Source organism: Fringilla coelebs (assembly GCF_963513975.1).
Source record: "Fringilla coelebs genome assembly, chromosome: 1".
NCBI lineage: Eukaryota > Metazoa > Chordata > Aves > Passeriformes > Fringillidae > Fringilla > Fringilla coelebs.
Genome location: NC_140028.1, coordinates 86,825,924 through 86,853,504, shown reverse-complemented (window position 1 = coordinate 86,853,504; position 27,581 = coordinate 86,825,924). Strand labels below are relative to the sequence as shown.

Below are 27,581 nucleotides of genomic sequence, written 5' to 3'. Positions count from 1 at the left end.
GGGAATGGGACGCCGCGCCGGGAGCGCAGGAAGCACCGCCCCCGCCGGGCGCTCACGTGGCCGCCGCGCCTCCTGCCCGGCCGAGCCACGTCCGCGGAGGCGGAGCGGGGCGGGTACGGCCCCGGATGGAGCAGCGGGGGGAGGCGGCTCCAGCTGCCGCTCCAGCCCCAGCGCCCGCCGCCGCCATTTAGACATCCCGCCGCGGCAGCCAGCGTCGGGACAGGGTGCGCGGGAGGGCTCAGGTCACCGTCATCCTCATCATCGCCATGAGCCGCCTGTCGCAGCTGCTGCTGCTCGCCCTGCTCGTCTTCCCCGCCGCGCTGCTGCTCGGGGGCGCTGGCGGCGGCCCAGGTGAGAGCGGGCGGCCGTCACTGCCGGGCAGCGGGGCTGGTGGGTGGGTGTGTGTGTGTGGGTGTGTGGGGGAATCTTCGTGGCGCCGCGGGGAGGGGAAGCCGCTCCGGCCGGGCCTGCGGAAGCTCTGCCGAGAGGCGGCGGCGGCGGCTCCGCTCATTCATCGCCCCGGCCGCCCGCGCACGTGGCGGCCGCCGCTGCCGGGGCTGCGGTGCCCGCGGGGCCCGGCCCCGTCCGAGGGCGCCTGGCGGGAGCAGGGCCGCGCTCCGGCCCCTCCCGGCGCGGCCACCCGCGGTGTCGGGCAGGGCCCTGCGGGCACCGGCCTCGGGCCCGGCCGTGACAGCGGCCCGGGAGAGCCGGACTGCCCCTCCGGAGGCGGCGGCGGCGGGTTTGCCCTCTCCCCGCTCGCCCGCGGTGCTGGTTGCCACATTCCCTAGCAGATGCGCTGGCTGCCACCCTGCCTTCCCACCTCGTCTGCCGCCACCCCCCGAGTGTCCTTGGCGACACCGAGGAGCGCTAATCTCTGTTTACGCTGTGGCGTTATCTGATTCACGATCTGGAAATTGCCTCCCTACTACTAAGTTTGGGAAGGCTTTTCGCCCAGCTCCTGCAGTGGGCTGCAGCTCACGCCTGTGCGAGTCCTTTCGCAGAGCTCTCCCGCTATTGCCACATCATCAGCCCCTGTGACATCCGTCGAAAACACCGTGAGGGGTCTGAGGGTGTTCTGGGCAGCAGATGGCCAAGGGTGCCTACAGCCTATCTGTATGCCGTTCATTTTTAATTTAAAATCCCCCAGCTTTATTTGTAAGCATTTTTGTAGAAATAAATTTTTTCCACACTTACAAGTTTAAAACATCAAATAAAATCACTGTAGTTAAGGCTTAGGTTAAGTATTGCACATGGTCGAGCAAACGTCTTTGAGTGTGCCTTCTGAAGATACTTGAGGGGAGAGGCTGGGTTTGCTCTCTCTAGCACTGACTGGCAATTCTTAAGTCCTTGGATGCACTTGTCCTGCTCAAGGATTCCTATTTCCCATGAAAATTTTAAAATATTTCTTTTAAATTTTATATTTATAGCAGCTAGGTCTTTTTTCAGTCCTATGTAAATCAGTCATCCATTCATTTCTACTCTTTTATATTCAGAAAACACATTTGTTTAAAAAACCCCAAACCTGTCTTTTTGTGCACATGGTTTAGCTCTCAGCCTTGCTTGCATGTGCTCTGAACTGCAAACAGACAGAACCTTGTCCCGTGGCCAGTATTTTTATTAATCATATTTGCCCAGTGTTTGAATGTATGAGGCTTGGCTCCAGGAAAGCAAAGAGGCAATCAGATTGCACTTGTCTTGGAGCCTTGCTCTAGGTCATGTTTCTTTTCTGACTGGTGGTGTGGTTCTGTTGGATAGATGGCTATGCACGATGTTGAGGAGATCGTGGTAAAAAAGATATTCTTTAGGTTTCAAAACTTGGATGAAAATAAGTACCCAAAAAAACCCAAAGTAACTTTTTAGGTACCTTTCAAAGTGTTCTGTTACCAGCGTGCTAATAACTTGTTAGACTTGCTAGTCTTAAAAGAAACAGTAGTTACAAATTAATTTCCTGTCAATACCAAGGGCTTATTTTCACTTTTGTAATTGCAACATTGAATTATTTTCATATGTTTAATGTAACTTGGTTGCCTTTTGCAAATTTAGGCATTGCCTGTGGGAATGCCGAACTTCTTGTCATCCCGCTGTAAATTTTTGGTTTTGAACTTAGTGGCGGATAAATTAGTAAATGAGAGAGTTTCTAGCAAAGGAATAAGGCTGAAAGATCAACACAGGCATCATTTGAATAGGAGTATTTTGCAACTGAGGCTTCAAAACACTGTATTGGGCAGGTTTTTAAGAAGTTCCTCAAACATTAGTTCGAGAGTTGTACTTAAACATCAGTTTTTTGTTGGTTAACTAGACCTTTAAAAGACTTTATTATATTTGCATTTTGTTTTGGTAGGTTTATTAGTTGCAGCTCAAGATGCTACAGAAGATGAGGAAGCTGTGGAAGATACTATAGTTGAAGATGAGGATGATGAAGCTGAAGTTGAAGAAGATGAGCCAACAGACTTGGTAATTGTACATGAATGTTACTTCAAAAGTATGAATTAGACTGGAAGTGCTTGAAGCTGGATAACTTAAATAATTCAATTTACTTACATTGCTTTTTTCAGGTGGCTATTTCCATGTGTCTGATTAAGCTTGTGTTCAGTTTGAAGTATCAGAAGGATTTATCTTTTGTTTCTGAATTACCAGTTGAAAAGTCACATGGGGACAACCTGATTTCTGACTATCAAAACTGTAGGCCACCAAAAAAAACCCACAAAAAAACCCCAAAACAACCAAACAAAAAACAAACACAAAAAAAAAAAAAAACCAAAAAACAAACCACCAAGTGAGAGAACCATATTCTCGTAGAAACCCTCTGTAGTCCTTTTCTATCTGAAGCTGCACCTCAGTAAACTGAGAAGAACATTGGGGGATAGAACTACTTCATTCTGACTTCTTTGATACTGATTTCTAGGGGCAACAGAGTTCTTAGTTAAGCTCAGAATGAGTTCTAAAACCCTTGTTAAAAAAATACAGCTAACTTAATTTACACCACAAATTCAAAAAATTAGCCAGAAAAGTGAAATGTTTTACGTAGTTTTGTGATCTACTTATAGCAGTGGAGTGTTAGGCACGCTTAGAATGGTGCGAAATTTTTTCAAATCTCTGGTGGGCATTTGTAGGAGAAGACATGCAAAACAAAAATGCAGATTTGATAAAGTGTTACTTGATTCTATGAGATTTTACTGCTGTTATTAAGTTGGTGAGCTTGTGGTTGACCAGCTTTGCTAAGTTGTAGAAGGTATACTATGTCAACATTGACAGAATATTATTAAATAAACTTTTGGATGTAATTTCCTTTTAATTATTTTTGACTCGGGTACAAAACAAGGTGCTTTTTAGGCAGTTTCTTTCATTTGTCACTCAAATAAAAGGGTTTTTTGCAGTGTCTTGGAATCAAGATGCTACATGCTCCGCTCTGGTTCCCTAGTTCATGGTATGTGTATGACTGACCCAGTAGGATTTCCACTGCTTCAGGAGGCTGTTTTAGCACTGAAATCAAATGATCCAACTGACTTCTCAACACTTAGCTGAGACTGTTCAATACTGGGTCAGCCTTGTTTTTGTTTGATGGGGACAGTGATGATACCATGATTCCCAAGTGGAAAATAAACCCTTAATGCTTGCAGTTGTCAAATTAAAAAGTGATTCATCACAAGGTGAACTTGAACAAGTGATTGTATGGACTTATGTAGTTCTAACAGCCTAACTATTTCCAGGCATACATGACACTTAACTAATTAAAACTGAATAGAAAGCTGCCATAAACACTCTCTGTAGTGACAGTAACTCATTTGTTTTATGACTGACTTTGTTTTGAAATGCTTGTTTTCTAACTGGAAGTAACTTAGATGTGAACACTTAACATTTAGATTCTATTCTTTTCCTTCCACCCCCAAACAGAAGCATTACTGATGCTTTTTGATTCCAAACCCTTCAATAGAGCTAAATGTGGTTCAGATTAGTCACTGTGTCAAATATAACAAGTAGATAAATGCTGAAAGGGATGCTCAGCAAATCTAGCGGGAGAACAGACTGGTGCTAATCTTGCAAGAGCAGGATTTGGTACATATACTTGCCACTGTTGCTTGCTTTGACACATGGGATTCTCATGAACCAAGCATGGTTTTTGCTTCACTGTTCATTATAGGATTTTTCAAAAAAGTCTCTTGTCTTAGACAGAAGAAAAAGAGGAAGAAGACTTGTCAGGAGAACCTAAAGCCTCACCCAGTGCTGATACAACCATCTTATTTGTGAAAGGTGAAGGTAAGAGTCTTCTGCTAATCCACCATTCTCATTACTGTTGCTTAGACTACATCAGTGTTTCCTGAAACAATGAAACCACAGAATCTGTTCTAGATGCTCTCTGTTTAGAATTGGCTGTGTGTGGTTCATGAGGTTTCTCATGGTAGATTTTTTTTTTTTTTCTTGTGTTTCAGACTTTCCAGCGAACAACATTGTAAAATTTCTGGTGGGCTTCACCAATAAGGGTACAGAGGATTTCATTGTCGAGTCTCTTGATGCTTCTTTCCGGTACCCTCAAGACTACCAGTTTTACATCCAGAACTTCACAGCTCTCTCTCTGAACACAGTAGTTCCACCACAGAGACAAGCCACATTTGAGTACTCCTTCATCCCTGCTGAGCCTATGGGTGGTCGTCCTTTTGGGCTGGTTATCAATCTCAACTACAGAGATGCAAGTGTAAGCCTAATGTTCCAATTCATTTGAGTCTTTCTAATTCTTCTGGAGGTGTCAGGAAGGAACTACTTAGTCAAGTACCTCTCCAGAGAGTGAATGCCTCTTGTAGTATTTAAGCAAATCAGTGGACACATAAGCATAGCAAGTGATTGCCTACACGCACCTAAAGTTGTATCAGCAGTGGAAGCTGGGGCGTCTTAGAACTGTAGAGGGCAACCAAACATTTGTGCTTTTATGTGTTGAGTGAAACTAGCAAAACTTGCAGCCTTAAGAAAGTCTTGTGCAGGAGTTGCTGCTTTCTAGAATTTCTCTAAGAACATGGAAAAAGGTAAATGTTTGTGTATGTGTTGAAGAAATGAATTTAAAACGTTATGTGCAAACTTTGTTCTAGGGCAACATTTTTCAGGATGCTGTCTTCAATCAAACTGTTACAATTATTGAAAAAGAAGATGGGCTGGATGGAGAAACGTAAGGAGACTGGACATCCTGGTTTAGTTGGTGCACTGGTAGAACAGGTTATTGGTGGTGCCATTGAAAATAGTTCTTATATTATCATTTTATTGAGTGTTAGATCTGCTGTGTTTTGTGTATGATTTGACAGCATTTGACAGAAAATACATACTGAAAATACAAACTTTTTCCAAAATCAAGATCTCTATTATTAGTGGGAATCTTCAGGACTGATACTGTGTCAGTGAGAAGCTGACAGATGTGCTTTAGCTCATAGGGCTTAAGCCTGGAATAGGACCTGATGTTATTCAGCTACATAGCAATTCAAAGCTGTTAAGCTTCTGTTATGGTACTGTGCTTTTTCCTAAGAGTTAAAAGATGCAGAGAGTCCATAGTATCAGGCTGTGGGTCCTGCTGTCAGGACTGGAATAGCTTTCTTCTGGAACACTGCAGTGTAATCTAAGTTTACACAAACTAAAAGACTTATTTGGAGTACCAAATAGCACAGCAAAGAATGAGTTTCTCTAACCCCTGTCTGTAGTAGGTATCTTTCAGGAGTGATTTTTTTCAGACTTAGGTAGATCTGACACACCAAATATCTTTCAAGCATATGCTGTGCTAAAATGCTATTAAATATTGTAGCACTGGAATGGAATTTTAAGTGAAGTGTGTTAAAAAAGTCAATCTTCAGAAATACTTGTAGACAATGCTGAATATGTGAACTGTCTTGCCACAGGTAGAAATTGCCTGTTGAGCAAGCTTCCATTTTAAAAAAGGTCATCCAAAAGAAATAACTTTTGCATTCATTTGTAATTCTCAAATACAATGGTATAAATGAAAGAACGGTTGATCACATGAAAATGTGTGATGCTCTGAAAAAGGAGCTCTCAAAACAATTCAGATACTAGAATCAGTTTGTGTGAATGTCCTGTGAACAGATAATAACTGCCCTATAACAGGTATTGAAAATAAGTATCTTCTAGAGTTTAACTCCATTATTTCCTTTATCATAAATGAGAGTTCAGATGTTCAGCTTGGAATAAGTTCTTTACCTGTAAATTCCTTAATCCCAAAGTCAATTTTAGCTATAACTTATGTTTACCTCTTGCTAAGTATCAACAGGTATTTCGGGTAAAATTCTTCAAACCAAACCAGAATGCACAGATTAAGAAAATTGATTTTGTAGGTAGAATTCTACCAGTGGAACACAAAGCAAGATAAGCAAAGTCTTTCAAAGCTCTGTTGCAAATTAATAGTGTCCTAGCCGTACTTGCTTTGCAATAGCATGCTAAAAGCATATAATAGACTTTCAAGGGTTTTATAAGTGATGAAAGCTGTCACAGACCTAAATATTGCTTGTGACCCAATATCTTGAAACTTCGTGATAGTGCAAAAGAATTCTTGAAGTTACTAAATTACTTAGTATTTATTTGTTATAACATTTTTCTAATTTATACAGCGTTTTTCAAACGTTCTGTTGTTCGGAATTATGATTACAGTTTCTAAAATCCAAGTCAGAATAATTACATTATAGATGTTAGAATTTTAGTTTCAGATTCCTTGGGTATTTTCCCCACTTGCCTCCTACAGATGTTCTTGGGAAAGTTTCAGTGGACACATGGCCAAAGTTAGGCTTAACTTCTATGCCTCTTCATAAGCTGTCTTCAAAACTTGACATTTTTAGTTAATGCATTTTTTCTTAAACTTTTTTAAAGGATCTTCATGTACATGTTCCTTGCTGGACTTGGTCTGCTGGTCATTGTTGGCCTACATCAGTTGCTAGAGTCTAGGAAGGTGGGTAGTGTGTTTGTCTGTGTACTTGTTAATACAAAACCTTTCTGATGTGAAAAGAAAGCAATTCAATGATTGCTTCTGGCATATGATGGTAAAGGTGCAAGATTTATTTTTAGAACCTTAGAGGTTACTGGGGAAACTAGAATGTTCTTTAAAAATGTTCCTAATGGAAGATACTTTGATTGCTGCACCTCGTGCCCTTTGGGTCTGGCCTTTGGCTCCACACTGAAGTGGCTGAATTGGAATACCTTGTAATCACTGGGTGTCTGTGTCTACTGATTCAGTACTTAACTTTCCCCATGTTCTCTGTTTCTGCCTATTAGTCTAATCCAGGTCAAACTTCAGGGGAAAACAGCTGTCAGTCCTTTATTTAGTTCTTAGCAAAGTTTTGCCGTAATGTTGATTATTTTGCAAGGTCGGGTCACATGTGAGAATATTGTACTAATCTGAGAAAGCAAAGTAAAACTTGCCACAAAGTTCGACTGATCATCAACAAATGGTGTCATGAATTTGCCCACGTGTGCATGAAATCTTGGTGCCTTAATGTGGAATAAGTGTTGTGAGGTATTAGAAGTGGTAATAAAAGCTTAGGGGATAAATTGCTAATGGGAAAGACAGCTCTGTGCATTGACTAGCCTTAAGTTTCTACCTTAGTGAAATAATTGTAATTCCCTATATATAGCTTTTTTAGTATTTTCTAATATTTCACCTATCCAAGTCTTACTTAAAAGAAAAATCTTTCTTCTTTCTTGAATTTTCAGAGGAAAAGACCAGTACAGAAAGTAGAGATGGGAACATCAAATCAGAATGATGTTGATATGAGCTGGATTCCCCAAGAAACTTTAAATCAAATAAGTAAGTAGTCTGCCTTTCACAAACTAGACCATAGCAAACTTAACTTGACCAATTAATTGTAGCTGAGTAAGCAGCTGATACCGATTTCTTAGAAGAGCATGTATTTTCTAGAGAATAACAAATTGTCTCAAGCGCTGTTCTAAACATAAGATTATTACTTTAGCAGCCCATTCTTTGTTGAACAAGCTTTATTGGTTGATAAGGTAATGACTACTGGTGACTTTTACAATTTGTTCTGTAGAATATTTTTCAACAGCATAAGATCTCTACCCAAAACCTGGATTGCAAAGATGGTTTAAATAGGAGAAAATAGATGTCATCTCAGAGTTTCTGTAAGTTGTTTGGAAGTTTACCTATAGACCAAAGTCTTAAATAAGCATTAGAAGTGTGTTTTAACTGAAGTCACGTAAATACTTGTTATTCATGTCCTTCACAAATCCAAAAGTTCTACTTGATACCTGAAATGCCAACACTAAACCCAATATCTGATTTCTTTAGACTGTGGATATTTCTAACTTCTCTTACTCTCTCTTCTCTTTTGCTTTCCCATGGCTTCAGTGCAAAGTAGAAGAGGTGAGGCGAACTCTTTGTGAACTGAAAAGTGCTTAGTGTGTTGTCAATGTAATAATTAGGCATGGATAGAAGTACAGCTTCCTGCATGCTGTGACTGGTGGTGTAGCATGAGCAGTGAAAGATGCAGAACAGATGCACACAATGACATACATTTTATATACTTCTAAATTTATGTTTTCATGTATTTTGTGGATATATTTCTGGTTATATTGTAGGAACATAGTTTCAGTAGAATATTAATGAAGTACTGTTGTCTTCTCTCACGGTTCCCAGAACTCTTTTTCTAAAAGGCAGATGTTTATCTTGCCTTCCCTGCTCACCTTGGTGTATCAGGCTGATAAACTCCTGCCATCAGTAGCAGTCACTACTGTGAGGTGGGAAAGCCTCAGTGAAGTGCATCCTACATGAGATGCAGAGAGTTCCAAAACCCTTTGCAGGCATTACTCTTACTAGGCAGTGTCTGCTGTTTTGATCAAATAAGCATATTTGGTGCAGAAGGACTAGAGACCTTAGCTGTGGTGTTCCTTTACCCTTTTTAAGAGTACTTACACAGCATAGGTTTAAAGACTAGTGCTTTACTTGTGAAGACAAAAGCTTTCTTGTACGCTTTCTTCTGTTAGACACTAGAGTAGTATAAAATCCAGACACAGGAATTTGAAAAGCCTCCATCTAGCAAGAAAAACTGAAGGTCTGAATGCTACTTTTTGCTAAACAGCAAGCTGACTTTAAAAAGGTTCAAATTCTGGTCATGTTTGGGCCCCACCACCATCCTTTTCTTAAACCAAATAAGTATTCATATCTGAACACTTGAAGTTTAGGAAAAATGAATGGTTAAGTTGTTCTTAATTGTGGTTTTTCTCAGCTCCAGGTTAGTTTCAGTTAGAACTCTACACTAGAATTCTTTAAAATAATGACCTTCAAGATCTCAGATATTCTTGACTTTTTTTATTATTGACACTTCATACTGTACTGATTGGCCTGTAAGGGCATGATGGCTGCTCCTTGTGTTTGCACATATTCTAACCAGGGAGGTTATTGGAGATTGTTCTGTTTAAGAAAATTAGTCACCAGATGCACTTAGCAATCACTTCAGCACTTCATGCAAAGTATAGAAGATTATTGAAAATATCCTCTGCAATAATCGTAGAACCATAGAATGGTTTGGCTGGGAAGGAGCCTTAAAGGTCATCCAGTCAAATGTGGATGCTTCCCGGAGAAGTGCAGCTTTCCACAACAGTTTTTTTCTGCTGTTAGTTGTATGAATGTGGAAATATTATATGCAAGACATAGCTGTCTAAAGAAGAGCCAATCTTACATTCTTCAGCCATGTAAACTCAAGGCAGTGGCCATCAAAATAATTCATTTAACTTTCTAAAAGTGTAATTACTGAACATGAAAATTTTCTAAGCAGCAAAGCCTGGAGTTTCACATAGGGAAGAGAGGGTTTTTTTGGGGTTGGGTTTTTTTGCATTTTAGTAACTGACAAATAGAACAAACTTTACCCTGTTGTTGCATGTTACAGAATGGAAATGTATTTTTTTGTTGCCTTCTATTTACAGTGCTGGTAGTTAAAAAGCCTTAACAAGTTGTTTGAAACGACTTCTCTGTGGTGATGCATTGCACTAGAAGGGCAACTTGTCTTGTGCTTGGGAGGAGAAAAATACATGCTCATGTAGCAATTGCAATTGATGCAACTATCTCTTTTTTTTTCTTTTTTTTTTTTTTAATCTAGATAAAGCTTCTCCGAGGAGGTTGCCCTACAAGAGGGCACAGAAGAGACCAGTGGGCTCTGATGAGTAATGTTAACTAGTGCAACAGTTGAACCTTTACTAATTCTGCCTGTTTGGTTTTTTTGGATTGGAGTAGTGCAGAGAACCCATACCACCATAAGGAAAATTCTGCTAAACATTTGGACTGAACAGATTAACTGAATGGTGTTAATATTACTGAAAATGCACTTCTCTTTTAATTTTTTTTTTTTAAATTGTTGGGGGTCGGGGGAGGTAGCCATTAAGATTTGTGCCTGCGTGTGTAAGCGGTTGGTCTTAACAGAAACGTGTTACCTGAAATGTGCCTTTAGAGTTCTTTGTAATGCTGGCTTGTCATCTGTACATTGTCATTGAAGGATTTCTCTCCTCTCCCTAATCTGAATGTCTGGTGACTTTAATCTGTCTTGATTGTATCATATCTGTATCAGAAGCTGAATGCAATTGTTCTTATTCAGTCAGTAACGTTACTCTTTACAAGGTGCGCACACTGAAGTTTGTGTGTGTGGTCCTGTCAGTGGCCAGGCACTGATCATCTCAACTTCTGCATAGTCTTCATTCTAAAGGCACAATTGGGTATAGCTGCTTGTAGTGGTAGATATTTTGCTGCTGTTTTGATCTGGGCATGCAGTGACCTAAAAATCTGAACTTAGCTGCATAGATGTTAGGAAGATTCCTGCACAGCAGCAGAACTTGTGAAGCATGGAATTTGTGTGCTGAATTGGTATTACTACATAAATTTCTTTTTTATACCCAGTTTGTTAAATGGTTAGTTATCGAATTGTGCCAGCATCTTAGGTATTCAGATTATAGTGGTAGTTCTGCATTGTTTACTCAAGAAACTGGTGAATAAGCCAGAACAACTTTTCAGTGAGTTCTTGGTTCTCTCTTAAAAACTAGAATGTCATATGTATCAAGACACCAATTTATTTTTTTAAGGCTTTACAAGGATTTGCTGTACACACTTGAAACTGAATTTGAAAAACGGTTGGATTCAAATAATTCTTTTTATTGGCAAACTATTTAATTCACCATTTACAGTTTTTAAATCTGACACATCTTTACACTGGTCAGTACATTGGTCTGAAGTTTTTTCATCTAGTCTTTGTTAACTAGTAACACAGATGTATATTCATCACTAGCTGCCTGTTGGTTCAGTAGTAGAGCAGAAAAGCTGTGTGCAAAATCAAAGCAAGATTTCCTTTTGTGGCTTACATGATTACCAGGTACTGAGGAATTGATCCACATCCACTGTGTTCAGGAATTGACTGACAGGGAAAAGAGCCAGTTTGCAGAACATCAGTTTGCTTGGGCAAGGCTTGAACTGTTTGCATCTCAGCTGCCTCTCTTCCTATGTCTGAATGTTATCTGAAGGCTTGTTGAGTTCGGGAAGAGGCGTAGATTTGAGGCCTCTGTTGTCTTCTTTTCCTCCCTTTTCTCATCTCCACCTGTGAAAATGCCCTTTTAGTTCCACACTTGGTCTTCAGGGACTGAACTTCTGAGCCAGTGAATGCTGAGTGATCCTTCCAAATCCTGTGTGTGTTTGAAGCATCTAGGCTCTGAATCTACCTGTGCTGGCACTATTTTGTTACACACTTGGCCAGAAAGAACTGTGTTATTGACTCATACTGCTATGGAGAAGATGCTTTGTTCAACTTCCTGAAAATACAGCTAGTCCAGGCAGAATATTTTTTGCAGTTAAGGTTGCTTAATTGTCATTCAGATCATTTAGGAAACAGTTGAATGCTGCCCTCATAAGGGGCATCTCCACTCAAATTGTGTGGAACAGCTTTATTTGCCTTTAGTGATAGAACCTGACTGGTTCTGTGGTAGATTTGCAGGCTTGTATTCCAGTTTGCATTGATTCAACAGAGTGTTTATGGATGAAATGCTTCCTATGCTAAAGCCCCATAGTGATTGCAGCGCCTGATGCACTGAGCTTGGAGGCTCCCTCTCTTGGATTGTGTCTCTAACCTGGCATTGAGAGGGGCTTTTTTCACCTTCTTGTAACAGATCATCTTGAACTGTATAGTCTTAGTTCTTCCTGAGATTTAAAGGTACTCTTTGACGGGGTGGTGATGATACAGTGGTATGCCAGGAAAAAAGATAAAGGATCAGAACAGAGGATATTAATTTGTAATATCCTAGTTTTGTTTCTACAAATAAGAAGTATTTGAAGGCTGAGCTCTCTTCTCTGCAGTCAGTGGCTGACTTCCAAATGCTTAAGGATGAAAGAAGAGAGAAGGCAGCTTGCACTGGAACCAGCAGGGGGAAAGTCCAGGTGTACCAAGGCTGTTTTTCTGATGATACAACTTGGCATTCTCTGTATGTGGTTCATAGTGACTTCCTTAGCCAGAAGCAGTTCATAAGAGCAGGGTCCAGTAGACCACTGCTGCTCATGATGAATGTCATAACATTTTTTAATTACTTGTTTCTCATTAATTTGCTGCCATTGAAATTTAGCAGTAACATTCCAGCACGCAGTGGTAACTGATGGCATCGCTAGTGTTATTTCTAGTGAATAAGCCAGTCTATTACACTCAGTTTTCTTAAATTGGGGACATAGAGTTGTTGCTTTATCTTATTGGTTATAAACTTTTATTTTGGTACTTGAATTTTATACTCGATTTTTAAACAGGGATAGCTTAGTTTCACAGGTATGTTGCTGGATATAATTATTATTCTCAGCTGAGTAGGGTGTAGTTTTGCTACTTAAAGATGAGACAGCAGCAATTCTGCCTGTCAATGCCACCCATTTCCATTTGGCAGCACACGCATCTGTATAATCCAGCATTTTTACCAGTTCTCAGCCAGCTTGCTACACTGCCACACAAGTGCTCCTGGAGGGTGCTGAGAAGAGTGACAACTGTGGAAGAAGCTGTGGGCTAAGGTTTCTGTACTAGTAAAAGACCCTAAAATGGTTTTAGAGAGCAAATGAACTATGGGCTTGGACCTCTGTGAATTCCTTTCTCACGGCTCCTTAACTTACTCAAAGAATTGTGAAGACCTAACAATTCCACACTTGGGATAGGAAAAACAGCTTTAGAGTTCACATCTACAGAGGCAGCAAAGCATCAATTTAGGCTACCCTTGAACTGCATGTGACACCTGTAGCCCTCTGTATGCTGTCTGCTTTCTGGCAGCAGTTCATTTTTTTCCCCAGTATCCTTCAATCAGAGAAAGAAGAGTGGCTGCTCTCAGATTCAAGGATTGAAGTTCATTCTCCATGTACAAAATTATTAAGGTGTAGGCTGTGGAGCTGGATGGAACAGAGTTGAGGTGGCAGTGCTTCTGCTTGTTCTAAAACATTTATGCTGGACGTCTTCCTTAGCTTGGAAAAGGTGTAATCAAAAGTATCTTTTACTGGTTATTCCTAGAATGCATGGTGCTAAACAAAATGTTGCAGGTGAGAGCTCTGAATCCAGGAAAGCCAAATACTAAAGTAGGCTGGTTGTGCTGTTCTGTGTGCTTGATGTACTGAGCAGTAGAGAGTCTGTTCTCTTTTCTTCTCCAAAGGAAGGACAGTACCTACCTCATAGGAGTGACATAAGGGCTGTTTCAAGAGTGTTTTGAAGTTGTTTAGGACTTGCACAATACACTTCCATGGAGATAGTAAGACACAGCACTAGTGTAAATGGTTGGCAGCTGTACACATAGATCCATACTGTACTGATTTAATCCCCTCACTGACCAGAATTTAGCTGATTTACACTTGGACATTTCTAAAGTACACAGAGGAGTTGCAGTTAACATACAGAGGAGAGCAAAGCCAGAAAGATCTCTTAGTTTCTGCAAAAATTTATAGGTGGGCTAAGTAACATTCTTCTGATATTTTTCCATTTATCTCTAAATTTTCCCAGGGATTTTTTCTAATCAGTTGATGCAGATGATTGTTTATGTAGCTACAATCAACAGTCAATTTAAGAATGACTGATTGTTTTGGATGATTAAGTTCAGGTGATGTACTGCAACTGAAGTGTTAAATTATCATTTAATTTCTTACCTGCTGACTTGCATTTATAAGTGAGATCAGATCTCTTGAGAACAGCTGCAGGTTTTTTGTAAAGTATACTTGATTTTTTTTTTCTTAGCATTGTGTAGCCTTTTTTTTTTTTTTTAATAAAGCATGAGTATGGCACCAATAAAAGGCCTTTTCCTTGATAAGCAATTGGTAGTAGCAAATATGCCAAGTGTGAAAACATGCCATTCTTAAAAATCTGCCTTTCTACATGGGTAATTGGAATGGAAATAATATTGAGCAAATATTCTGTGATGCTTTGGACAATGGACTAATAATTAAGATAGAATTCTTTTAAGGGAGGGCCCTGGGAAAATATTCAGTAAATTCCTGAATTTTGATGGGTTAAAAGCAAGCCATAGTGCCCTACATTTCTAGAAGGAATAACCTCATGTTAAACCATAGGCAGCATAAAAAGGATCTGTTAAGATGCTTAAAGATTGCTGAAGCAGAAGGCCAGATGCTTCCAGTTTTTATGTGCATGCTGCTGTGTGATCAAGCAAATGCTCACATTCCATGCAGTAACTCTGAAAAGAGCAGTTCTAGCAGGTGTGCTGCATCCAAACAGAAGAAGGTAAGGCTTGTTGGGGAAAAAAAGCCAACAAAAACCAAGGTTTAAAAATAAAGAATGCTGGGACTCCTGTATTTGTGAGCTATATCTGTGGGTAAAAGAGGGAAAAACCAAAAGCAGATGTGTTGATGTATTTTTAGGTCCCAGAACACATAAAACTTACTAGAATTTGAAGCCTGCCTCATCTTTCACTGAAAATATCAAGATAGATAGATTGCAATAGCTGGCTCAGAACAGATACCAAGACCAAGATGAGATCTTAAAAATCTGTCTGGCTGTCTTTTCTGTCCCCTCATGTAAATAGTCTTAGCTATAAATTTATTTTAACCACGATGCAGTAAAATTTCAGCATTACAACATTCCAGTCCCTTAGCTGATAAGGCAAAGCTGAAATTTAACCTGCCTTTCCTTATCACTCTCAATCTGTTCAGCCTACATGAAAATCACAACTGGGTTTTTCCTGTGCCACCTAAATTCACATGATGAATCTGTCACTTGAGAGCTGTCTCTTTCACACAGCAAAGAGAACATTGGAGTTGATGCACTTGGTCTCACACTGGTCTGAGCAGATTTTCAAGAGGACCCCACAGTCCTAGTGAAGGAGGTTCAGTCCTGCCCTGCTGGGCCTGGATGGAGCTACACCATGTATTTTCCATAGAGATGAGGCTGCGGTGGTGGAGCATTAACCCTGGAGGTGAAATAGAGTACTAAGTTCACTAGATGGAAATTGTTACAGCCAGCAGTTCCCAGATCTGCCAGCTGAGGGATCTCCCAAGCCTGTGACAGCTGCTTCTCCTAGCAGACAAGCACACAGAGTGCATTAGCCCCTTCTCAGAGAGCAGGATCTAAAGGGAGGGGTCAGAGCAACTGTGTTGGCCTTTCTAAATCATTCCACGCTTTTTCCTGGCCACTGAAATAAGTCTGGGCACTGCAGTTGTCTGTGCTGTTCAGAAAATAACTGACAAATGTGAAGCTTGAACTCAGAAAAGCTGTAAATGCTGGTGTCTGGTATTTACTGCCAAATAAATTCAGGGCCGTGGCCACCTCCAGGGTCAGCCGAAGGTATTGCAGAGGTGGAGTTTATAGTGGCACACTGCCTCTGCCACCTGGTGTCCAGCCCCACAGCCAGTTTTCCTTAGAAGTTAAATGAAATTGGATCTTTTAACCCCATGTGTACCTTGACCACATTCAGACACAGATAGGTTCTCATTCAGCTCTTCCATGCAAGCTGAATCAAAGAGCCCAGACTGCTCAGAACACTGAAGGAACTCCCTTGGCAGAGCCTGGATCCACAGCCCTGCAGAAGCAAGCAGGAGACAGGACCTTGCCCTGAGAGGGGATTTGATCCAGTATCAGCTGGCAAGTTTTCCACCCATAAGTTTTCAAGAGGGAAAGAAAGAATGAACCAACACCCTGTTTACTTTGAGAGGAGACTGCACAGCAAGGAGGGCAGTTAAAATGCCTTGCTGCAGGTTTCCAATGGAAAAGGAAAAGCTAGAATTTAAATAGCATCTGATGACTGTTGAGCACAGTATGGCAAACATTGCCACCAAAATAGCAGGTTATATTTAGAAGCAAGTTCCAATACCCTAAAACATTTGATTTGGAAGTGTGTCATATTTTCCTCAGAGCCTGTATTTAAGCCTGTTAATGCTTGGTTGTTTGTAATAGTGGTTCATTCATAGAGTGTGGAATTACTTCTCACAGCTGGAAATGACATTTTGCCCAACTAATCCTAACTTGTTGCTGCTATAAAGCAAGTTGGAAACTAGGAAGTACATCTTGCTGTTAGGCACCACAGCAAAGAAAAAATTGAAGCAAGATTTAGTTTGTATTTTAGAAAATACACTACTCAGGGCCCATCTCCTTTCTACTATGGTATTGGCCTGGCAGATTGCAGCTCTGCAGCATTCCATTACCGCCACCCCAGCTCAAGGTACACCAAGGGTGAAGTACAAGGCAGCAGTCACAGTCATGCAGCCAGAACAATCACTCAGTAGCTTTTCTTTGTGCTCATGCAGGGCAAGACATTCCCTTAAGGTCCTCCTGAGGCTGAACTGCTCCTGTCTCACTGGGTGTCATTTACTGTTCCTTTAGTGAGCTGCAGCACTCCTTGTGGTTACTCCTTTCCTTTCACTGGCAGTCCCCAGGGACCATCTCCTGTTATTGCCATTCTGCCAAATTTATAGAATTGAATGGAGCCAGATGTCATTGATGCAGTGCAGTGGGAATAAGTACAGGCCACCAAGGACCTGCTGACAAACATCCCTCAGCTGCAGTTCAGTAAAACACTGCCTGAAGGAACTGGTGGAGAAGCTGCTATAATTTTTAATAAAGTATTTTTCAAATTAAGTACTTTAATTTTTAAGCAGGTGTTTTGCAGCTGCTAAGGAGACTCAAGGTTCAAAAAAAGTTAAAAACTGTCAAAGAGGTGCATTCATAAAAAGTAATAACAAAATGTATTAAAGGCAGCATGCATCCTGTTCCTCAATGGATTACCACAGGGTGTCCAGGTTGCTCACTTGTCCAGATCCCTCCCTTTCCCTCACCTATAGCCCAGCTCATTTTCTGGTGAGTTCTGGGTCTTGGGTAGCTGTGCTAGGCAGCCTCTGTGGTATAAACTCCAAGATGGTGACAGAGAATGATGTAGACACAAGATCAAAGGTCAGGCTCACTGTGTTGTGGTGCAGGCTTGCACTGACTGCTGTGTGTATGCAGGCAGGTTGATACTTTGATTTCCTCTGGCTGTGGAGTATGGTGGACCTGATGCACGTAACCTTGGAGCCTGTAAAGCTTCAGTCATACAGGCATCTTAAAGGGGGCAGATTAAATGGTGTTAAATGTTCTGCCACCAAAAAGGGACTTTTCTGGCAAAGTGTGCAAATCTGGGAGTGCTGGATCCCATTCAGCAGCAGTGCATGCAGCAGGACATGGGAGGTAGATGTGCTGCCTCCTCCCCAGCTGCTGCCCAGGAGCCCCATGCATCGAGTAGGGCTGGGCTTTGGTAGAATTAAACAGCAATTACAAGGGTTACAGTCTCTCTTTACAGCCAGGTTTTGCCCTTCCCAAGCACAGGTCATGCAGTAAAGCCTGAGTTGCAAAAACGTGGGAGCAATATGGGTCAAAGCAAGCCTGCATCTCACAGCTAGCACTGCCATCACCCCAAATAAAGTACAAATACTTCTTTTGGGTACAGATTCCTTGGAAGTCAGGTACTGCTCATTGAAAACAACAAACCTAGACTGTCATTCTCTGCAGGATCAGGTAACAGGAGATAAAAGATAGAGGAAAGGCCGACGCACCAATTGCTTTTGTTACCCAAATACAGCTCCATGTCTGAGGGCAGGGCCCACGGACCTTTGTGCACGTGTTCACAGGAGCATTTATTTCTGCCATTCCTCATACCCCAGGGCTCGGGGCAGGCCCTGTCCTGGAGCCACCGACCCCTCTGGCTGACATTCTGTCCCAACCTTGGCACATTTTTACAAGCAGCAGGGCCGTGCTCCGCGTGTGGTTACAGCTAAAAATGACTGACGGAAAGTCAGCCCACAGCGGCGCTGGCCTCACCGCATTAACCTCTGCCTCTGAGATTGTGAAAACAGATCAGGCCTTTGGTGATGAAAAGCCTTTTCTCCAGCAGATTTCTCTTATTTACAGCCTCTCATTAACTGATGTTCGTAAACTGCTTCACAGCTCTCTGCTGAAAGGCTCTAGAGAAGTTCAAGTGCTTTCACAACAGCGTATTCCAAACACCATCGCCCAGAGTTTCCTCATACACTCCTGGCAGTTTTCCCTGCCAAACAAGAGACAGATCTGGCACAGGAGAAATAAACAAGCACAGCAAAGGAGAAAGCTATTTTCAGTTCCTACTAGTTGGGAGGATTGCTACAACATTTTCTACTGCATTACGCAGCGAGGCTGGGTGAGCCAGAGAAGTCTTCCCATTTTACTACTGTTTAATATATGAAAAAGTCCTGCTTCCTTTTTGTGAGGATTTTTTTTAGTATTCTGAGGGGGGTCTTGAGAAATGAAAGTAGGCAATACTAGAATTTTTGAAAAGCCTCAACAATGCTTCTCAACTCCATTTAGTTTCACTTCTTCAGGGTGATTTCAGACACATCTTGAAATGAAGGCATCAGAGCCCTTACCTGGCAATACTCTGGAGGTTTACATCTCCCCAAAGAGTTCAGTCAAGCTTATCATGTGTTACACATCACTTACCTGAGGTGACACTTACGTGCAACAACAGCAAGGTAGATGCTCCTGTATCTTCTGGGCATCTATTCTGTGCAGTGACCTGCCAGCAGTCTGTGTCTTCACTGCTGCCTTTGAGCAGGCCAGCTGCCCTCTGCTGTACCTTTTTCTCCCAGGTACTAATTGACTCCTTTTTTAAAAAAAGATACTTCTGGAAAAACAGCCTCATAAACATCTTTTTACAATACAGCACTTGATGTTGCTCACAAACAACTGTCCCCTTGCCCACAGCCCAACCTTTGCCCCTCCCCTTGTTTTAAATAGGTCTCCCTGCCCAGGTGAAACCACTGATGAGGCCTGGCAGCCCACAGGGATGGTGCTCTTGCAGCTTCTGCACCTTTTGTAGTGGTGCAGCTGGTGACAAATCCTAAAAACACCAAATAATTCTGTGCCAGAGCACTCTTCCCTGTGCTGTTCTCCCCCTGCCCCTTCCCTTCCCCTCCAGTCCTTTGATATTTCCTGAGAAATACTTGCACACCACTGGACAAGTGAGTCCCTGACTTGTCACAGGGCCAAGGACACACACCATCTATGTCTGACACCAACTCATCCTCTGGGAGAAACACCTTGGGCTTACTTGGCATAAATCATCCTTTCAGGACTGGTGAGAAAAGTTTAAATCACCTAAAAATGCATTCCCTGAAACTGCATTGCAAAAACACAATCCTCAGCTGAGGGGGCAAGGAAGGACATCATGGAGGCGGTGTTGAGAAAGGCCAAGAGGTCTGAATTTGCTGAGTGCAAGACCCTGCACCTGCAGGAGATGCTTTATGCTCTGGCAGGGGCTCCATGAACAAGCCACTATTCCTGTTAATGTTTTCACTTCAAAACCAGGGGAACAGACTGACCATACAAACTCTCAGCAGAGCTGTTGGCTCAGGAACCTCAGCTGTGCTGTCCCTCCTGTCATTTTAGGGTTGTTTCCAGTTTTTCTAATCCTGTGATCCAGCATGGCACTAATTGCCCAAGACTAGGGAAATCCTCTGACCCACCAGCAATTCTGCAGGTACTGGCAGTCACCACTTTCCAGACAGGGACAACAGTATGCTCCTGGATGTTTGTTTCCCCCACTCCCTGAGCGTGCACATGAGGACATGGACAAGGAGGGCAGCTCCAGTGTGGGGCTGGTGGCCAAACCCAGGAACTGCAGAGCACAGCCAGGACTCCAGGGATCACTGTAGTGATGTGGTGCTTCCAAGCTGCAGAGCACACACTGCCAGGTGACCCATCACGTCCCCAGCTCAGACACCAGCCAAGCCAGGGTGCAGATGTGTATGCAGATCAAACCAACCCACTAGCAGGTTAGACCTTTCCTCGTACACACTCTTCCTCCTTCCCAACCTCAGACCATTTTTCATGGAACATTCAGCTCCTCCCTGACATGGAGGAGGTTTTCAAAATCTAAGTCAATTCCTTTATTTCCAAAGAGATTGGAGCCCAAATCCCAGTATCTCCCTCACGGCTCCTTTGGCTGTTGCAGTGTGGGTGCAGCCTCTCCCTTGCACATTAATTACTGCCAAGGAAGGGGATGAAAATACTTTAATGCAGCTCCAGCTCCTCCTCAGCTGCAGGGCTCAGCTGACCCACGACACTCAAAGATGCTGGTGCCTTGTACAGGTTTTACTCACTTTCCTTCCTGATGCTGGCTACCCCAGTACTCAGGTTTTGGGAAGTCCTGGCGTGGCCCCTTTTTCCAGTCCAGTAGTTAAGAGATGTTCCAATTGAACAATCCAGTTTCTCCATTCTTTTCTTTTTTTGCTTTGCTAGAGTAGGTGATAAAAAATTGTGTCTCTTTGACATAGTGCTGGTTATTCTGTGCTGGGGTCTTGAGTCTCCCTTTGCAGATAATCCTGAACATCAGGGTTTCCAAAAGTGACATTTTCAATCCCATCATAACTACAGAAATGCTGAAAGAAAATGACATGTATGATTCCCCAAACTGGAGACTTGTGAAGAAGGAAAAGGTTTCAAGTAAACTTTTGCCCCTTGCTACCTTTGCTAGTTGAATTGTGACTCATTTTGTTTGAGAAAGGCTTTTTCCAACAGAACAGGCCAAAACACTGTTAAGTGTCAACAGCAAATCGTTTCTCATTGCATTCACTTTCTGAAGATCTTGGTGTAGGTGTACAGCCCTCCCATCTCACAAATGCTGGCTACTTTGAGTTAGCTGCATAAAGAAAAACAAGTAACTTTATTTCTTTTTAATTGTTTGCCTTTCAGTAGCAGAACAAACAAACAAACAAACAAAAACCCCCAAGATGCTCCAACCAGGCTCCACATTCTGTTTTGGGGCAGTTTTCCCCCAATCCTGCTATCTCCTGCCCATCCCCACAGCTTCACACTCCACACTGCAGAAAAGAATCTACTTTCCTGGTGCCCCTTGCTGCCAGGGCATCCCTGTGGTGGCAGAGGACTTGGATCCAAACTTTAATGCTCTGGGCCAGCATGTGACCTCCACACCTGAAGCACAGCAGTGCCTCAAAGAGGGGCTGTGCCACTCTCCCTCTCCATGTCACGAATTAAGTTCAGCTTCACCCTTGCCAAAATGGGAAAAAAAGCTTTAGGGAATGAGGTGAGGAAGCAGCAAGTTGGAGGCGGCACACCGAGACACCACCACCACCTCCCCACCTCTGCTAACCTGGTGTTTCAGGCCAGCTCCAGCTATCACTGCCGTGGGTGCTAGTGTGGGAAGGAGTGGAGGTGGGAAGAGGGAAAGGGAAATGCCAGCAAGGAGCACAGTTCAGCTGGTCTGCAGGTTGTTACCCTGTCCAAGGCAGGAAGAGCAGGGTAATTCCCAACTTGGCAATAGTCACTGTCAAACTGAGGTAGAAGGAGTAAAGGCTGCAATTATACCCTTCCGTGGCCAAGAACCAAGAACCAAGTGCTTTCTAAGTCATCTGTTTTGTAAGTTATTAGTCACCATCACTTCCTAGCCACATAAACTCATCCCATTTGATTTTACGCCTCCTGACAGGTCCCTGGGCCACTTGGATGCGAGCTTCCCATCAGTCTCACGAGAGGAGAGGCGATTCAGGTCAGTGGGTGGGAGAGAAAAAATTATTTTCTACAGGTTTCCTCCCTCAGAAATGATGCTTCCACCCTATGAACTCACCCAGAGAGCCTTCAGAGCTCCACTTCATCAGATATCCTTGGTTTGGGGCTGAGCTGGCTGACTGCTTCTGCTTTAACCTGTCCCTCCCTGGGGGTGTGGGACCAAGGTCGTCCTCAGCAGACCAAGTGAGGCATTTTGACCTCCATGGGGAAGGTGCAGGAGGCTTGAGGGAGGAAAACAGCAGAGTTCAGCCCCCAAGTCTGTCTCTCATTCTGAACCTGGTTCACTTCTCTGCCAGAAAGCACCACCGCAGCAGGACTTAGGAAGATGTGGATGCTTTGCTTCACTGCAATTCCCTGGCCTCCAGAGCTGGATGCACCACTCAGATGATTCTTTGGCTCACTGTCCCATGAAATCGGTTTTATTTATAGGAAGGCATATAAAATGCAGCTAAGGCAGCTCTGACAAGCTAAAACAAAGGATTTGTCTGTTTTTGACACATGCACGTGGCTTTTGAATACATCCTGAAGAGTTTGCAGCCATAAACATTTATGCAAGAATGAAACAATGGTAGCAGAAATCTACCTAATTTATAAAAAAGTGACTGGTACACTACATGCTGAGAGGATGCTCACCTCTGTGACCATGGGGCTACCATTAACTGAAAAAGAATCCTCACCCTGCCTATGCAGGAAAACCAGCATTTTCTGCTGTCTTCAGTTGCTGCGTTGAGGAACTGCACTGTGAGACAAGCAGCATGTCAAAGGGGCCTGGCTACCAGAAAATGGTGATCAAAATGAGCACAAGTTTTCAGAGTGCTGCAATCATGTCCAGCTCAAATTCAGATCAACCAAAGGAACAGAAACAGTGATCCATTGGCACAGACAAACTCCGGCTTGCACGTCTCCTCCAGCAGAGCTAAGGCAGAGAATAAGTCACCGCAAACCCACAAGAAGAGCCACGCCCATTTAATAACCTATAATTTTTAAATATAACATTTTATTGCTTAGATGGTTTGATACAGAACAAGTTTTACTTTTTATTTTGAATTTGGAAGTACTGTACAACTGAAAAAAAGAGGAATAAAAGTACCAAAACTATGTGTGATTCTCTGTTCATGTGGCATAAACCAGTCTTGTACACAATTCGTAGCAGCAGTTTAAGTTCCCTTTAGAAAAATATGAATTCTACACATTTATTACTGTTTTCTGCATGGGATGAAATCACTAGGATTAAACTTCCTTCGTGGAGAGAGAAGAGAGAGAAAGGAGACACACAGAGAGGAAAGAGAAGATGAATCATTCTGAAAATGGAATCAGACTGTCACATAGCCCCCTAAAGTTATTTCACAACAGCCTCAAACAAGGTTCTCTCTTTTTTATTTCTTTTTCCTTTATTTTTTTGCGCTTTCACAGTCAAGTGCTTAATGTAGTGATTGAATTATCTCCATGTTAAGTCCATTGCAACTCAGGCAAAAGAATTTTAGAAGATTTTTTTTTTGTTTTCTTTTTGTTTTGTTTTTGGTTTTTTTTTTGTTTTTTGTAAAAGCCCTGAGAGAGGAAAAAAATAAAAAGATTCAAACGAAAATCATATAGAGACAAATTAGCTGAACATGCAAACTAAAGCCTAAGATTCACCCATAGTTTAAACACATTATAAATTTCACAGTTTAATATTGGGGGAGGAAGGGAAACAAAAAAAAACCCCAACAACAGCAACAGTTCTCAGTCAAACTAATAAAAATGTCAATAAAATGTGGCAAGACCTTATACTCTACTAGGATATAGATAAAGGCTAAATAAAGCTTTAAATCAATAGTGATTATTGCTAGCAGATGTCCCGGCAGGCTGCTGGGAATTAATTACTTGCTACATTGTTCTGCAGCATATAGTTTAGTAATGGCTTCTCCCCCACAGTATTGCGCAGTTTAGTGTGGAGAGTTGCAAAAAAAAAATACAACAACAACAAAAAAAAACCAAACAAAACAACAACCCCAAAATAAACAAACAAAAAAATTACAAAAACCAAAAAATACCCAAAATAATAATAATAATTATTATTATAATTATAATAGTAATAACAATTTAAGGGATGCGTGAACTGGTTTTAATTAAGTAGAATGCACCTGGGTAGAGTTTCAAATGAATCATTGGTTGTGATTGATTTATCTATATCTGTCGTTAGCTTTGTTTCTGAACTGGTTCAAACATCCCTATTTAAAAATAAAAATAAAAAAAAAAAAAACAAAACCAAAACACAAAAAAAAAAAATAGAAATCACATATACCTCAACCATTTTTTCTTATTCTATTTGCAAGAATATTACTCAAGAACGTATCTCTTCCTTTGAATTCTGGACAGTGAGATTTCAGTCTCCAGAAATTTTTCAGAGAATTTTTAATATATAGATATATATAGATATATATTATATAATATAGACTGGGTCCAAGGCCCACTTCCTCCATGTCTGGTGAGAGCAGGAAAAGCGATTCTGTGGTGGGAAGGAGGGAGGGTCACAGTGCGGGCTGGGCTGGGGGGCTGCAGTGGTGGAATAGCACAGTGAGGCTCCGGCAATGCTATTATGGCTCTGTCTGTCCCAGAGGTCATGACTGAAGGACAATTAACAAACAACAATAACGACAACAACGACAAGAACAACAAAAATGCTGGGCACTCCTAAAAATGCGCAGCTACAGTAGGATACATTTCGTTTAACCCCTTCAATATTGGTGGCTGGAGTGTCTGTCACCTGTTGCCGGCAACAGGAGCCATATGAAGAAATTCCAGCTGCCAGCATTAAAAGGGTTAAATTACTGATATGAAATTTAGACACACACCTCAAGTCTTCAAGCATCAACCCCAAAATCTCAGGAAGAATTTATTTCTTTTTTTTTTCTTTAATTAAATTAATTTTATTTACTTTTAACATGTCGTATATCTGTAGTTTAATTACCAGTAGTATTTTCTTGCTCTTAGAACACGACAGAAGCAAGATGAGGGTAAGGCTCGCATTTCTCTCTTGCTTTCCACTGGAAGACGGAAAAACTTTGCTCTGTGAGTGACCGTCACCGAGGTGAGGGCAGCGAGGTCACTGCAGCACTGGCAATGCCCCCCTCCCACAGCAGGGGCCCTGCTGTCACCCGCCGCCAAGGACGGACGGAGGGAGGGAGAGAGGGAGGGAGATGTGCCCCCGCACGAGCACGGTACCTCGGTACCTCGCTGGCCCACACGGGACGTTCCGGTCGGAGGAAGGGGTTCATGTAAAGTACAGTAGAAGAGCTGCAACAACAACAACAGGAGGAGGAGGAGGAGGAGCTGGTGAAAGCTGGTGAGTCAAGAACACTCCGAGACGGGATCCAAGCTGTGCTACGCATCTCCGTGGGCAAATATTGCCCATTGGCTTCTGCTGACTGCAGAGACAAGCGAACTGATGGATTTATAAAATAATAATAAAATAATAATAATAATATACTGAAGCAAATCAAACATATGTAACAGCGGGTGCATAATTTCCATAGGTTACGTTGCTATGTAACTCTTCTCTGTATACACGCTCAGTCCGTGACGGCCAGAAAAAACCCCTAGGATTCAGAAGACCACTTCTAATGCTGAAAAGTGGAAACAAGCATGAGGTTGAAATTCATTTGTGTTTCCTGCTTTTGGCTTGAACCACTTTGAACACCTTCAACTGCCACATTGTTCGTGCCTGGAACAGGCTTAATGCTCCACCATGTGGCAAATGCAAGAACATCTACTGAGAAAAAAAACAATAAATCAACATCTCCTCTGCATCTCCTCTGACTATTTCATATGAAATTCACATCAGTTTTCTTCCAGTTATTGGCTATGGTATCCAAGGGCCTCCCACCCCACTGCCCCATTTCCAGCTCAGAGAACAAACACAGCGACTATCACAGATATACAAGAACAAGCTCACGCACACCAATACAAAAGGTAACATTAATGCTTAAATGAAAAAGGGTCCTCTCCAAATAATTCTTTAAAATATTAAAATCATTTTTGAAAAAAATCTATAATACCAAAAGATCTAATAAAGTAGTAAGGCACTCAAATCAGTATATACTGTAGTCTCTTGCATTATTATACTGAAAGGCATATGGCACCACGTCCAGTCTGCCATACTCTTCCCCGTAGCTGTAAGGTTGCTCTTCCAAAACCAGACTCCAGAAACCTCGCTCTGCTGGTTTCAGTTTGCCTGCTGAGACGGGTCCAACCTCCTAGCAAGTCATTCCACCCCCAAGAGCTGAGGCGCGCTGTCGGCAGAGGCCAGGATGTGATTCAGGGGAGACGGAGCGCTGTGCATCTCCAGCAAGTCTTGGATGAAACCTGAGGGCCTCTCGTGCTCGGAGCTGCCCCGCGGTTCCTGGTCTTTCGCCGCGTGTTTCTGCGCGCTCTTGGTGGGCTCGGCGAGGCAGGCGCCGCTCCTCTCCTCTCCGCAGGGGGAGTCCGTGACCATGCCGGCCAGGGGCTCGCTCCGGCTCCCCGCCAGGGATGAGTGGCTACCGACGCCCCCCGCGGAGTCGCACTCGCTTTCGGAGATGGGGTTGGCGCCGCTGTGGCTGGACTCATTCTCGCTGTCTTCTCCACACCGCGACTGCGTCTCCTCCTTGTCGCTCTCCTTCCCGTGGTTTCGGGCATTTTTGACTTTCTGGTGGATGCGCTGGTGACGGACCAGGCTGTGCTTCAGAGTGAAGGTCCGTTCGCAGGTTTGACACTTGTAAGGTCGCTCACCTGGAAGAGAATGACAACACGAAGTCAGCTCTGAGGTCGCACACGCTCCTCCCTCTTGTTTGAAGCAGCACGAAATACTTTGCACTTTGGAAATTCAGTACCTACATCAAACATCACATTTATGCAGATTTGTTGTTTCTGAACTAGCAAACTAGCTGATGGAGTGCAAGCCTGAGTACAGGTAAGTGGCCACAGCACAAATGGAGCTCAAACTAAATGTCTACAGGCTTGGCAAGGCCCTGCACTGAGGAGGGAGGAAGACCGTAAGCACTAGGTGCTCACTAGCATCCTGCCTAATTTTGTCAGCAACTTTTCTGGAAAAAGTTTACAGTCAATCTCTGGAACTCAAATGCCTTTATGAAATCAGCCCACCACATGGGTTCCCTCCTGCAGACACATGTGGAGATAGAGAATAGTTTCCTCAGCAGGAACTCATTGGAAAACAAAGTAACCACAGCCCCACAGACAAAATTTTCCCAAAATACAAACCATGCACACTGCCCCAAGGTGCACTGAAGAGACAAAGGTCCCACCCCACCCTGTCCTCCCTTTCCAACTGTGCCTCTTAAAGACTTTTCAGTGCTGCAGTTCCATCAAGACACTATCTTGTGCCAATGAGCATCAGAAAGAGACACGTGGTAGGCAGGCAGAGGTTTCTTGCACACTTCAGTGTGTCCCAAATGTTCCTCTTCTGAGTAAACAAATCCCAAAACCTTTACAGGTATCTTTAAAAAACCTAACGCATGAAAACCGAAGTATAAGGAATGGGCAACCTGACAGTATTTTGTCAATATAGTTGAACAAGTG

At 42.6% G+C, this 27,581-nt stretch overlaps 2 protein-coding genes across 5 annotated transcripts in view; one reads left to right on the top strand and one right to left on the bottom strand.

Annotated features, from left to right (window-relative positions):
- The first annotated feature begins 123 nt into the window (after positions 1-123).
- Positions 124-24,302, top strand: SSR1 (signal sequence receptor subunit 1). 2 transcript variants are annotated; one of them, XM_084213839.1, is made up of 10 exons: positions 124-351; positions 2,342-2,454; positions 4,170-4,257; positions 4,431-4,693; positions 5,082-5,158; positions 6,856-6,934; positions 7,696-7,789; positions 10,095-10,158; positions 21,946-22,005; positions 22,322-24,302. In XM_084213839.1, exons 1-10 carry the CDS (start codon positions 267-269, stop codon positions 22,344-22,346), a joined length of 948 nt encoding a protein of 315 aa, XP_084069965.1. In that variant the 5' UTR covers positions 124-266; the 3' UTR covers positions 22,347-24,302. The 2 variants fall into 2 exon arrangements, with proteins under 2 accessions (XP_084069965.1, XP_084069966.1); XM_084213840.1 differs by lacking the exons at positions 21,946-22,005; positions 22,322-24,302 and having other exon boundaries at positions 10,095-15,432.
- The window catches only part of RREB1 (ras responsive element binding protein 1), a 122,132-nt gene continuing 117,553 nt past the window's right edge, over positions 23,003-27,581 (bottom strand). For 2 of the 3 annotated variants that reach the window (XM_084213811.1, XM_084213812.1), the window contains one exon: positions 23,003-26,774. In XM_084213811.1, the coding sequence (XP_084069937.1) occupies positions 26,269-26,774 (506 nt within the window). In that variant the 3' untranslated portion in view covers positions 23,003-26,268. The remainder of the gene's footprint in view (positions 26,775-27,581) is intronic. The other variant, XM_084213813.1, reaches the window with a different exon arrangement.

Coding starts and splice junctions, on each gene's coding strand:
- SSR1 (XM_084213839.1), top strand. CDS start 267: ATGAGCCGCCTGTCGCAGCTGCTGCTGCTCGCCCTGCTCGTCTTCCCC. Junction 4,258..4,430: donor CTTATTTGTGAAAGGTGAAG/GTAAGAGTCTTC, acceptor CTTGTGTTTCAG/ACTTTCCAGCGAACAACATT. Junction 22,006..22,321: donor CGAGAGGAGAGGCGATTCAG/GTCAGTGGGTGG, acceptor CTTCTCTGCCAG/AAAGCACCACCGCAGCAGGA.